We start from the raw sequence: 15,173 nt of genomic DNA, 5'->3' as shown, positions 1-15,173 counted from the left end.
TTAACATACTTACCAATGTAGCATTAATATAATCTACGTCAGCTGTACTAGATGCTGATCTCAATGTAGCAACATGTCAGCTTTTTAATTACTTTATTTCTAATTCCGTGAATGAAAACAATTAGCAGAAGTAGTATCCTCATTTGAAAAATAAGTTTAGAATGCGATGTATCTATGCTTTGTACATATCAAAATTTCTTGCTAACTCCACATAATACTATATCAGTTTTAAAAATATGAAAATGACCCGCCTACACTAGATGTTAAAAAGAACCACAATATTTCGGTTAATCTAATTAAGTTTCTTTCAGGTAGATTAAAAGAGAAAAGGTAAAGAGGCTTAAGTTGTACATTAGGCCTTAAGCAATATATTATGATGTTCCTTTTTAGCTTCGTATTGAAGGTCAGTTCAATATTTTAAAAATATCTTTACAATGAAATTTTCGTTTATACCAAGCAAAATGTATTTACTCGGTGCTTCAAATTAAAAAACGAAAATATTTCGTAATATAAACCAATTGATAAAAATCTCAAGATAGTTCTCCATTTAAAACCTAAAATAGCAACATATTACAATCCTATGATCAGTATTTGGTTTTCTGTCTAAAATTCACTCTCCAAAACTGAAACTATTTCATCAGAGTAACTTCTAAATTTGTGCATAATACCTGTTGAAGATCCGATGGTATGGTGCCTATCAAAAGAACACATTGTCTTTCCTTGTGCTCTGCGCCTGTGAATCACTTACCGGGTCTGTCATCGCTGTCAGAATCCTTTTGTGAGGACTTGTGATGGTGACGATGGTGCCTTCGGTGGTGTGACCTTCTTTTGTGTCCAGGGAGATGAACACCAACATACACCGTGTGAGCACGGTGACCTAAAGAGGAAAAAAATAATATTAAAGTAATATAAATACAAGATTCTCAAGATCAAAGTAAAGAATTTGGGTAATAGATTCTGTCATCAGCATCCGCAACGACATTAAAAGAAAAAAAAGTTAAATGTCCTTAATCGAAGCTTATAAAATATGAAATCGCCGACAAAAATAAATTTTTGCATGTACAACACAAAGTAGCAATTCTATACATGACACACAGTTTCATATTTTCATTGTCAATTTATGCACAATAGACAAAAAATTTAAAGGTAGGAAGCATACTTTAATTGCAATATGATACTCATAATTAAGCATAAGTTGGTGCTGAGAACCAGTGTTACGATAATAATCCAGATATAAATAATGTAATTCCATATGGAATACATTAGCTGCGTTCTATACATTAATAAATAATTTCCCAATGGGAATGCAAGCTTTTATTTGCACGCCATTTTCGTTCTGTTGACTAGATGGTACTGAAAAAATTTATAGCAGCCATGAACACCCACATTGCGTGGCTGCCAGCTGATTGACCATCGAGATCACACGATTTAACACTGCACGACTTCTTTCCCTGAGGTTTTGTGAAGTCTTACGTCTAAGTCAACAAAACCAATAACAATAATTCTTTTTGTTGGAGAAGAAGAATCAGCATATCACTGATTGAATTCAGCTGTAATTATGCCACAGTTTAGTCGAAAATTTAGGAGGTAGTTACTATTTTCTTTGTATATACAACAAATATGAATCTACGTATACATTTAGTGCACTGAAAACCCTACTAATACCTTGTTTGATTGTTCCTTATTTATTTCAGGTTTTATTAACAAATGAAACTCTTCTTATAAAAGTTCGAATCGTTGTTCTTATTCACTGTAGCCATACCACCTTAAACCACATAAAATGAAGTGTTATAGGATACATCGATTCAAATCTCTTTTTCAGTGAGCGATAAGGACAACGTTTCGAATATTTTTATAGAAGAATTCATTTGTTGATAAAACGTTGAATAAAAAAGAAAAATTCAAACAGGCTATTAGTGGAGTGTTCAGTGCACTAAACGTATACGTAGATTCATTTTTTTTAAAAAATAGTAGTTGCCTTCAATTTTCCTGGGAACTGTGATTTACCACAATTTCCACTGTGTTGATATGACTGAACTGGGGGAGCTTACTGTAATAAATGACTTAAGTTTGTGTTTGTTCCTGAAGAGAAGGATCCGAATAAAGCATTCCAAATGATGCTTTCCTATAATAATTGATATACGAACGCAAGTAGGTGAGTACCGTAATTCATTATAAAATAGCTACATTTTCTTTCGTAAATGAGCACGTTTCGGGTCGAGTTTCGAGTATGTTAGGCATATATTTTGCTCGTACTGGAGAAACATTCATAAAAATACATAGCTGTCTTAAAGTTCCAAATATATGCACTTGTGTTGATATGGAAACGCTAGTAGTTTTGCAACATGTGTGCACATTGTGAGACAGGAAATGTGGTTGTGCTTGTCAGGCAATTGAATTACCGGGGTCAGAACAAATCCTAGGCCTTCGCACTTAGTTAAGGGGGCAGACTACTAAATACTTTTCAAAAGTTAACAATTTTTCTTTTGCCAGTTTTTCGTAAATGAAAAGAGATACCGGTAATGAAATATAACTTATCTCAATAATAGATAATGTTATTCTACACCCGAAAATACAAATCGGAAGAATTTTCAGTCTTGCCATCCATAGAAATTACAGTGTGACCAGAATTTGAATTACCCAAAAATCTAGGGTAAGGCAGCGACTAGAAAAATGAATTCAACGATAATTGATGACTTATCATGTTATCTGTGTTCCTTGTTAACTACTTTTTTTAAAAATATCAGTATTTATTTTGTAATAACTTATATACGTTATTACAAAATAAATAAGTTATTACAAAATAAATACAAATATTATTTTAAAAAGTAGTTAACAAGGAACACAGATAACATAATAAGTCATCAATTATCGTTGAATTCATTTTTCTAGTCGCTGCCTTAACCTAGATTTTTGGGTAATTCAAATTCTGGTCACACTGTAATTTCTAAGGATGGCAAGACTGAAAATTCTTCCGATTTGTATTTTCGGGTGTAGAATAACATTATCTATTATTGAGGTAAATTACGTTCCATTATCTCTTTTTGTTTACGAAAGACTGGGAAAAGAAAAATTGTTAACTTTTGAAAAATATTTAGTAGTCTGTCCCCTTAATTGATTCTCAGAGCATAAGGGACCTATTTTAACTTAAAAATAAAATCTGACCAAATCAATTACTTATTTATTAACAATCTGTGTTATAGTTTCAGCACCATATCACTGCCTTCATCAGACACATTCTTTTGGAGAAAGGGCAATGGTAGTGATGGAAGAGAAATGGTATAAAGAGAAATTAGAGGACTTGTGTGATGAGACCTATAAGATAGTAGGATACAAGAATATGAAAGCAGAAGTAATAGAGAAGATAATAGAAAGTGGAAAGAGACAAAGTTTTAAGAAATTACTGGACGACAAAGACAGAATTCCAAACATGAAAGGTTTCCTGTAAATACACAAGATGGAGTTGAAAGTTAAGGCCAGTGACGTCTCTAGAAAGAATACCTTTGAACTTCTAGGAGAAGACATAAGAGAAGGACAAGAAAGTAATAAAACACAATACATAAAATAAAGAAGGAATACAGAAGTCAAGGGAATGATAGATCAAGTGAGAATAAGGAAAGAGAAAATGTTGATCTTTAGTGTAGATAAACTTTCTTCCAGAAAATGTTGTCCGGGAGCAAAATCAGAACATGAGGATGTTACACTGGGATATTATTTACTAAAAGGACGTGCCCTGAACCAAGAGTGAAATGTAATCGTAATCTAATATTATTAGCTCCGATGGGGAAGAGGGGAGGAGTTTGGTCATCTTCAGTAGTTAACCCCGGAAGTATACCTGGAAGAAACACTTAATGTAGATGTTAAAACGAATCCAACCGGGAACTGAACTCAGACAACGCGGGATGAAGAAATTGTAGATTCCAAATAGTGTGGCTGTTAGGAAAAGAAAGCAGAATAGCATACAATTTAAATTTAGTTTTATTTTTTATGCAATACATTTCCTTACGTTCATTACCTTTGATCTATTTGTTCTCTAAAGTTTTTTATCGGAAATTTAGACGAAAATTACAATTTTCTCTTTAATTCTAATATTTATGAGTCTACGAAAACCATAACCATTCTAAGTCTTATATGTAATACATTTCTTTGGAATCCACCGGAACCAAATAATACCGGAAGTAGTGGCAAACTCGTATGCAGGGCCGCCCGAAGTCCCATGCAATAGCATCATCCGCCTTCATCCCTTAGACAAAACACATAAAATTTTAGTAGCGCTAAAGAAAGTACAGAATTCCCCTAATACTACTACTAATAAAAATCAATGAATAAATAAGACGGGTTGTAGCGACGGTGAGAACATACAAAGTTGCAGTATGTTTGCCAGAAATTAAATGTGAACTATAAATATTCATTGTAAATTATATTAATTTTGTATACTTTATGGTAGTTTTTGTCGCCCCACGAAAATGCATGTGTTGCACATATGGTAGAGCCGCCCTGCTCTACGTCATGATAAACCCATCCATTAAGCTATAGGATAACTTTCTATTTGTATTTTATTTAGGTGTGCATCTGCTTATGAATTTATTTATTTATTTATTTTACCTATTTTCGATACTTGGTTTCTCCATTACGATAGCTAACTAATCATTTTATACTTTGATATGATAGACTTAATTCTATCTGTATGAGAATAAGTCTTATATAGTCATTTAATAACAATACACACGACGTTACAAAGGTCTGTAATTCAACCTGCGTCCTTCATGCACAAATACTAACAAAGAATGGTATGATGCAGTTATGTCACTAAGCAACAACGAAATGGAATTGGTTCCTTATTTGCTTCTATGTCTTCTACAGACTTGGTTGCTAGGCAATGAGTGATCTAGTTGCAGGAGATATCTTTCAGCCATCTTGAAAGACGCCAAGCCCACAAACAATTCCATTTACTTAAAAGTTTCCATCATTGCTGAAATTTCCTAGTCCATCAAGGTCTTAAAAGTAGATTGTTTTGTCTTCCAGCTGAAGTTAGTTGCGAAATGTTTTGCTACGAAATACAGAGTTAAGTAGGCTGTTTCATACATCCACGCACAATCTTCAATCTATTGTGTTTACAATTAATTAAGTTTTTGTTTCAGTTCACTCTGTTTTCTACGGAGTGAGGGTGGAAAACAAAAGAAACCCAAAATGTTTCAGAGTTGAAGGTAAAACTTGCACAATTTTCAACTTCACTACGCTTCCCTCTACTTTCTTGGATTTCAGTGAATAACTCAGATACAAACCAGTTGAGCATGCTCCAAGAGCATTGCCAGAACGAACTTATGAAGAATTATTTTTTTCTTATTAACTTCTATAGGCTTCATGCCAATTGTCCTATGTACTTTATTATACTCATTAAAAAATTCTTCTATCCATTTATAATTTCCTTGAGTACTAAATTTTTTTCATATGTTTTCTTTAACAGTTCTATTAAAACGTTCTGCGAAGGCACATGCTCAAAATGGAGGACTCAAAATTGAAAAATTTTCAAAATATAATCTCTTTATGACTTACGGTTCCCGAAATATGGCTCCTTAAATCTCCCGAAATCCAAACTTTTTTGGCCAATATCTGGGAAACGGTGACCCCTTAGTTGGCAAGTGGCTACGGTTAGTATTTGGTACCAAAATGTTCACCATTCTCTTAGGTATTGATCAACATTAATGTGATCTCTCTGTGACTTGCGGTTCCCGAGATATGGCTCCTTAAATCTCTCGAAATCGAAAATGTTTTGACCAATATCTCGAGAACGGTAGTGACACGAAAAATTCCATCACTTTCTCAGGTAGTTTTTGATGTTCTGTCAAATGGAGGGCTCCAAATTAAAAAAAAGTCACAAATAATAGACACACACACAGAGATATAGACAATTCAGTAAAAAAAAAAAAAGTTTTAAGTTCGTTGAAAAGAATATCAAAAATCTAGAAACTAAGCAGATAGTATCTGAAAAACGCCGCTAAATGACCTAATAAGTGTTTCAAGGTAATTTCCTATAGGCTGGAAATATGAGTGAGCAATTAATGATTCGAATTTCTGCTTTATCTATAGGAAAGATCTCGAAAGCAAGAAAAAAGGTTTATTTAATAGCACATTGTAAGTATTAAACGACCTCTACTTTCAAAATTCTCGTATTGTTTGATGTGAGGATTGCCATATCGCCGGGCACTACCCAGAGTGTCCGAGTTTGAAACACACATTCTACATGTCTAAGAGCAATGGCGGCGATTAGGGGGGGGGGGCAGTTGAGTTGAGTTGATTTTAGTTTAGCGTCCCTTTCAGCAGCGAGGCTATATGAGACGTGGACCTACTGATTAACGTGGAATCCGAACCACATGAGCTCCCGCCGGGAATCGAACCCGGGTCTCCCACGCCAAAGGCGCGTACGCTAACCGCTTAGCCACAGAGGAGCTCAGGGGGGCAAGAGGGGGCAGTTTCCCCCACTTTTTTCAAGTGACCCCTTAATATATATAGTTTCATTTGGAAATGTAAAGTTTTTGTATGTATTACTACTTCATAGAAAAAAATGGTGCCATATAATATTTGCCGTTGCGTGAGTTCGTATTGATTATTTGTCTTCACGTGGAGTTAAAGCTACGGAAATTGCGTTTTAATTGCCATTCAAAGCAATTAATATTGCAATTGCCTGTTTCTTTAAATGTCGTAGCATATGCTTGTATTATTTACTATTTTTCATTTTCTAAGAGTAATAACATACATTTAGTGGCATATAGGGAATTAAAAATATAAGTTGTTCATTAATCCCCTGTTTCAATATAACTTCTACAAAACAAGCCTCATTATCCATTACTACGATTAGTATTATGATTTCTATGTATTTATTTTGCAAATTTGTTATTGAATAATCTGATCACACAATTTCCCAGACAGAATTTTAAGATGTTCATAAGCAAGGAATCAAATCTCTTTGTACACTTTTGTTGTTTAAGAGTACAAAGGGCTAGTATCTATTTGCGTTGCTCTTGTCAATTTACTTAATGCAATATGAAATACGATATACGGTAGTTTACCTGAAAAAAGATAATATTCTATTAGTTATGCAACCTTTCGTCAAACAAAGTGTTAGAAACAACCAGAAAAAGTAACATTGATATAGAAATATTCAGATCATGTCTTGTCCCCCCCCCCTTCGTTCCACTTTTAACGTCCAATCGCCGCCACTGTCTAAGAGCCAACAAACTAAATCTACGAGCACTAATTAGTTATTTACAAGCGCTGAACTTAAATTGTAACAAAATGTTGGATTTAAATTATTTTCATTGTTGGGTCTGTCGCGCAGCACCAACACAGCTTTCGTTTAATGATTTAACAGAGGGAGGGTGGAGAAGAAACTTAAAGATAATTTCAATGGAAATAAACCATACAATGAGTTTTCTGTGAAATATATGATATCCACACTTGATGGGCAGGTAGGATAATAATAATAATGGTGGTTAATTATGGAATACGTTTATTCAAGGAAGCAAATATACCAAACACGTTTAAAAAATGCAATACACATTCTCACTATACCAGTCAGTAATACGTACATGTAAAAGTAGTGTTTAATGTAGTGAAGGCTCTATAATAGTCAGATGATAGAAACAGAATGTTAATGGAAATTGTGATGGCCGAAACTTGGGTTCAGATGAACTTGAAAATGACGTGTCACGATACGATTTCTACAAAATAGTTCTGCAAAATACGAGGACTTCTCTTCACGCAACAAGAAGGTACAAAATGATTAATAATAAGGTATGAGCCTATAATCACTAATGTTTTGGGTTAATTTATTTTGGTACAGATTACGTTTGGTTAGAAGTAATGAGAATATTAGTTATTAGTAACAGTGGTTTAATTAACGAGTGAATTTCGGTAATAATAATAATAATAATAATAAAAATAATAATAATAATAATAATAATAATTATTATTAATAATAATAATAATAATAATAATAATAATAATAATAATAATAATAATAATAATAATAATAATAATAATAATAATAATAACGGGTTAAGTAAAAAGAAAAAAAAAGTTTTTCAGCAGAGCCAAACAGACTTCAAAATCTGTGGACATAAACCCTTAATACCGAGTAAATGTTCCAAAATATGTCTTAAAAGCACAGTGGTAATTGCACCTAAATGTAAGTCCATAATATCAAACGAAAGACTATGTTTTCCTTGTTAATATTGTACCACAAAGTAGGAACGACTAAAATGTGACTTAAGCCTCCTTGACCATGTACCGTAGATCAGGGACGTACGCAGGGGGTGGATCCTGGGGGTCCTGACCCCTCCCCCCGAAATTTCGACTTTTGTGTAAATTTAGCCTAATTATAGGGACAATTTTAGGAATTTTAATATAAAATACCCTCATATTGAGTTTGGACCCCTCCCGAAATAAATTCCTGCGTACGCTACTGCCATAGATTATTATTACTATAAGATATTGTTTAATGGTATTGAATAGCTAGTTCATTGATTTATATGAAGAATTATTCTTAGAAACAAAGTGAACTTTTCATGATATAATTCCATTGATTTCTTCTTCCTCACGTCTTGATAAATGTCTCTTGCTTTTACAAAATGAATTTGCATTAAGTATAAATTAAAAATTATTTAAATTGATTTTGATTATTAAATATTTTAAAATTATTGACAACAAAATTTAATTTTCACAAAGTGACAGACATATAAATACATTCAAAGAAGAAATCAGTAAAATCAAAATCATTAAAATACCATTCATTTCAAAGAAAACAGATGCCAACAATATTTCATATAAATGTATGAGTTGAAAAACATTGATGGCACAAATACTCAACGCCGTTAATATAACTATCCGAGGAAGAGTAGTGTACGCAGGAATTTATTTTGGGAGGGTCCAAATTCCATATGAGGGTATTTTTATAGTAAAATTCCTAAAAATGCCCCTAAAATTAGGCTAAATTTACACAAAAGTCGAAATTTCGGGGGTCCGGACCTCCAGGACCCACCCCCCTGCGTATGTCCCTGCCGAGGGAATAAAAACTCCAGAGCTTAAGAGAGAGGTATGAAACAGTGATGCCAAGCCATGGGGAAAACATATTGTGGGGTTTCTTGACGATGATATTTCGAAATGAGATAAAGGGAATTTTCGTAAAAATTGGTAAGATTAACGGGATATTTCATATACCTATACCAATGATGCCAACAAAATTGTCTATGGGTGAGTAGACAAATGAGTCTACAATAAACATGAAAATAATGCTAATTGTCAAATTTCATTAGTAGTTAAAGTAGTATATGCAGAGACTTGTGAATCTCAAAAATCAAGCGCCAAGGAACGTTAATTGTACTCTGGTATTCTAAAATAATAATAATAAAAAAATAAAAATGTAAGAAAAAACAAAATTAACGAAAGAAGGTAAAACAAGAAACGTCAACTTCCAAAAAGTTTCATACGAAATGACTGAAGAATGAAGTCTCTCTAGTTTTGTTACGTTTAGTGGAAGATCATGGCACAAAAGCATGTTGGAAATACTAAACTCAAGTATAATGTTCTTATTTTCAATTGTCTCTTTCAATTAAGGAAAATATGTGTTCATAAGCTGTTCGATAAACGAAGACGATCACAATTTTTGGATCATTCACTCATATATCGAAAAAATGACTGATATATACTAATTTCATGTTCATGCTTTCCAAGTTCAGAAAATTTGGTTATTTAGTATAGCGTGGAAAATTCAAGAGCAAAATAGGAATTTTTGCCCCTCAAGATAGGATTTTATAATATTTCTGTTAGCACCACTGGTATGAAATAAGAAAAGACACTGACCAAGATATTGATGCGGTACTATATAACGTAAACAATACATTTAGATTTTATGTAAGTTATTTTCATAAGTTATGGTCCAATTAGCCTATATTGATATTTCATTCGATTTTGAATCACGGAAATCTAATAGTCAAGAATAGTTTCCAAAACTACTACAAAAGTCCAAGTAACATGGTAAAACGGGATAGAAATTTTAGCTTCATTTTTCGTTTTATTGTAACTATCCCATCCGGTTGATCCATATTCTAAAGAAAGTTTAGTGTGGCTATATTTGGACAGAAATAGTAGCACGAAGAGCGTGGCGTTATTTCATTCACTCAGTTTGAAAACTCCTTGATTTAATCACGGATTTGTTCTCCGGAGATTAGCTTTTATACTCTCTTTGTCTTTTCTTTTTTTCATTTCAGTACCTGACTAACAACGTGATACAAGCAACAAACACTAGCACTTTTACATTGCGTAAACTTTTACGATCGTTGCATGAACTTTGAGTTTTACGAGCGCCATATTACGTCCACTGTGCTTACATAGGTATTCTTCTAACAAACACATCTCCGCCAGCAGCTGTCTAGGAGCAAAATTTGTAAAATATCACACGGTGATATATTGTGACAATGCACGAAAAACTACATTTTTCCAATGCGTAAATTGCATCAGTTGAGTAAGTGAGTACGAAAGTTTCTACAGTGTTTCTTCTCAATTTCTCAACAGAATTGTAAATAATTTCAGTTACATTTTTATTGTTATGAGGTAAACACTGTAGAAACTTACGTAATTAAGCTGTAATTATTGTGGGCTCAGAAGTATGATGCAGTAAATAGTTTCCTTTGAAAGTGATAAGAGAGCGCAAATCTCTCATACGAAAAATAATTAACTTTTTGCAGAAAATGACATCCTAGATCTTATGAAGTACAGCCGAAAAAAATCCCGAGTGAAACCAAGGATCTTGTGCTAACTTGGCAGTATAATACCGGTACATTACTTTTCTGATAATTTCTGAGCCAATACGTGATAAGGGAGCTGGTAGTTTTTGGAAGTAAGGCGTGAACCAAAGAGTAACTAAAACAGGAGAAGACAGTTATTGTTTTACAAAACATTGCCTGTTCCTGCATGCGTAAATTGGCCCTTTACCCTGCAAGCGTGGGAGTGAAGGTGAAATACGAGGGAAGCCGGGTCAAGTTTTGTTATATCACATTGCTGATGCAATTATCATGTAGGGGGCGCGGTGGCTCAGTGGTAGAGGGTTCACATCCGGTGCTTGGGGTCCCTGGTTCGATCCCAGCTCGCGCCGTGTGGACTTTGTGGTTGACAAACACCGTGCTCGTGGGTTTTCTCGGGGTTCTCCCGTTTCCTCCCACTTTCTTCATTCCACCATTTCACTCATTTGTCATTATCACCGTCTCCTTTAGCCTAACCGGCATATCTGTGGGACGTTAAACTTAAAGATTTCATTTCATTTTTTTCATTATCATGTACAAGGTGGTATCAAAAAGTTTCGAGACTAGTTCTGAAATACATCAACAGATGGCAGCGCAGAGCTGCACGCATAGGCACAGGGAGCATCGAACTTCATAAATCAACTCGTCCTGTACTTGTGTACACCGGGAGATGTGCAGCTAGTGCTTTTCTGACCACATCTACTAGAGTTATCAGTTATCACTATAGGATTTTTTCTCTATGGGAATTTCTACACTAATTATTATCAGCCTATTGGATTTACTCGGATCTATTTTTATTTTTAACTTTTATTTACGCATTTTTATTATTACCAGCCAGAAAACGGTTAATCTTGGATGTAGCTCAAGGAGATCAATCAAATTATGTTTACCCTAATTCTAATTTGATGAACACTATAAACATTTTCTATCCCAGTGCTTTAGTATAAAGTAAAAACCAAGCCAAATATAGGCACAATTGTGACCTATGGGACAAATAAGGCACATTGAAGTTGAGCAAAAACTTGTGTACCCAGTTAACAAGACACGTGCCTTCGGAAATTTTTGGAAAGCGATTACTATCCACTGGAGAGGCAAAGCTCTGAAATTCAAGAAAGAAGCAGGGAGATTACTTCTCCACCCACCCTTCTACTGTACAAGCCTGAATCAAGATTTGCATATTTGTCTTAAGGTTCAAGATCTTTTTTGAGCATCATAAGCAACATCAAGGCTGTATGAAATGCGGATGTAATTACAAGTAACGTGACACATGAACTCCAACTAGGGTTATCACCTGTTCCGAATTAAGCAGGACATCCAAAATTTTAAGTAAATTTTTCGAATTACATGGCGAGACGCCAAATAATCCAAAACACAAAATATGAGGCATAAATTTTTAGTGACTTAAAGTTCTTTGAAAATTTTGACCCATGATGTATACCTATAACTATCAAGATATTGATACGGTTCTATTGTTAAAATGTTTCATGTTAGAAGGAGTGAAATAATCGTCAGTGATCCTTCTTTGACTTGTTCAAATGTCTTAGAAATTCTGTTGAGCTAACCCCAACAAGCTGAAGCTATAAGCTTTCACTTCGTGTGTTTATGGTTTATTTATTATTATTTTTCAGTTCAATTTCCATCCATGAATATATGAGTTTCTTTCTATTATCCTTAATGAATTGTTTCATGTACGAATTTGGGTATGTGAGAAATTAGCGGTCTGTACATGGTAATAAGTGTGTGCTGCTTTAGGTTGACCAAAAGGCGGTAAGCCTAACTTCAACCGGGAATCAAACCTGGATTTTCCTGGGTTGGAAAGCTGATCATTTAGCTGCAAGGGAGCTCATGGACTCCAATTTAATCGATCTCCGACCAAGGTGAAAAGAAAAAATTATACTTCACAAAAAGCATTTTTACAGCAGTGATAAGAGAGCTCTACAATTTGGTGTGAATACTGCATCACCTACGGGAGATTTTTTTTTTTTTTTAATTCAGATATTTGTTTATGTAAATTTGAGTTAACTCAAAATCAATGTTGCATAGTTACCTGACGATGCCCATGTATTGCTCACATTACTGTTGTGAATATAAACTACTACAGTAGAAGCTAATGGCTGTCCTGAAGGACAATTTTCCGGTGTAATTGCATTTCCGGAACCAGCTGCCGCCAAGCAGGACGCTGATAATAGCCATTAAAAGGAGAGCAGCACACACTTCTGACATTACCAAGGGTATATAAGTCACAATTGATTAGAGCAGTTATTGTGGGTGGAATTGCCAACTACGCTGCGGAATTCCAACAACTATTAGATATTCTGAGTTAATGAGTTTTCAGGTCCGATGCAACATCGGCTTCCTCTCTCAACCGTGCAGAATAAAGAACTATTATTAGTACGAAGTGCAAGTACTACAAAGCTAAACTCACGGTTCCGTAAAGTTACAGAATATCAGTTAAAAAAAAAAAATCGATTAAACTACTCCTACATACATAACAGAACAAAAATAACTGTTAATATGTATATTTATATGATAGAACAAACATTAAATAGCACGTTAAAAATAGGCTAATAAGCAACCTTTTCCTTCCTTTATTCTACCATAAACGCTTTAAATATCTATCTAGCGCTTCCCCGTGTTAATTGAGTGGTTTCATTTAACGATAGTTAGAATTTATATTTGTAGTACAAATGAATAAAACAACTCAGTAACTGAAACACACATTTTGTAGGTCAATGATTAAATATTAAAAAGACTTAATGGAATTAGTGTTACCATACGATAGACTTCTAAAAGAGGACTTTTTTCAGATTTTACAAAAATACAAATCTCTTAATAGCATAGCGAGAAAATGTAATTTCTACAAATAAGCGTTTAAATTACCGATTATGGACATTACTAAATTTCCTTCGCGCTAACAGCTGGATGTGTTGTATTTCCTTGGAAATTGAACATTGAAGCAATATTAACATTAACAATTATATACTGACAATTATATAACAGTTGCTTGTACCCCCGTCAAAAAAAAAAAAAAAAAAAAAACGGACCAATTTTAAGGGCTCGAAAAAGAGAACAGGAAGAAAAAAAAAGACATCTGATAACCCTAAGCACGATGGTTCATGTGTAGTTTTGAACTGTTATAGACAGTTGGACATTTTGAAAAAAAAAACAACAACTGGAAACATAATTTGGGTATGGAAAAGAATAAAAAATAAGCTAAATGGAACGAAAAGTGCTTAAGGAAGTGTTGCTAAAAGTTGGGAAAAGAAATATACAGACAGATAAAAGGAGGAACATGAACTGAGTACGAGATACCAAAGATAAGAAAAAAAAATCACCAAAAATCCCTATTTCCCTCCTTGGGAACATGATAGCATCATGTGAGTGATACCATTGAAAGGCTATTCTATTCTGAAGAGAATGAGGTACAAAACATGATCCTAGGATAAATAGGATGTTCTTAGTTCATTGGTAAATATTTTTGCCCCTCTTACTATTCAAGATAGAAACTTGAAATTTTGTACATACATTTAATACACCCCTTAGTATTTTGCAGTTGATTTTGAGATCTATGCGTTAACACAATGGGGTCCAGAGGGCTCAATTTTTTAAAAAAATCAGAAAACAACCCGATTTATCTCAAAATTTCCCGCCTCAGAGACAGATAGGGGAATGTGAATGGTACTGTTTGAAAGGTTGTTCTATTCTAAAGAGAATGAGGTCCGAACCATGATCCGTTGGATAAATAGGAATGATGCTCTAGCTGCTTCACTGAAAGTCTATAGATATTATAGATAGATAATTTACCTTTTAAAAAAGCCAGAATTTAAAAGGGTTAAGAAGCTTCGAAAGTACACGCACTTACTGTTGAATGTATACTGGATAGTATACTTTGCCGCATATTGATTTTCTTCGTTTAATCTTTTTAGGTACGAACCAACAGTAGCTATATTAAGTACAACAACCAATGTTGCAGTTGCTAAGCGATCAATCATTGGTAAATAATAATACTAATAATGAGACTGTTAGAAAAGAAAAACTTTTTATAATAAAATTCGTGGACTTAGGGAGGGGGAGGAGCCAAGAGTACACACAGCTTTTAACATGTTCATGCAAACATTGTTTTTAATTGGGTGTGGAACGAGCTGGACAGACTTGGCAACACTTGATTTCCCTTTTTCTTCTTCAACATAATCTCGCATATATATATATATATATATATATATATAAAGACAAGAGATATTTTTGCTCCACGTGATTCATTTGAATATTCTAGAACATCCACTCTACGGTATAAGTAATGAATACCTTTTGTCTTTTACAATAACTTTGTTCCCTTTCGTTAGCCATTTTGCATGTCTGTTTCATGTCACATAC

At 33.9% G+C, this 15,173-nt stretch overlaps 1 protein-coding gene across 14 annotated transcripts in view; it reads right to left on the bottom strand.

Moving 5' to 3' along the window:
* Ndae1 (Na[+]-driven anion exchanger 1) overlaps nt 1–15,173 on the bottom strand; it is a 518,135-nt gene that overhangs the window by 108,974 nt on the left and 393,988 nt on the right. For all 14 annotated transcript variants that reach the window (XM_081758609.1, XM_081758590.1, XM_081758579.1 and 11 more), the window contains exon 3: nt 749–877. In XM_081758609.1, the coding sequence (XP_081614735.1) occupies nt 749–877 (129 nt within the window). The remainder of the gene's footprint in view (nt 1–748; nt 878–15,173) is intronic.

Source organism: Thermobia domestica, chromosome 1 (assembly GCF_964235325.1).
Source record: "Thermobia domestica chromosome 1, izTheDome1.hap1.1, whole genome shotgun sequence".
Taxonomy (NCBI): Eukaryota; Metazoa; Arthropoda; class Insecta; order Zygentoma; family Lepismatidae; genus Thermobia; species Thermobia domestica.
The sequence above is the reverse complement of the archived record's forward strand: the minus strand, read 5'-3'. Positions and strand labels throughout refer to the sequence as shown.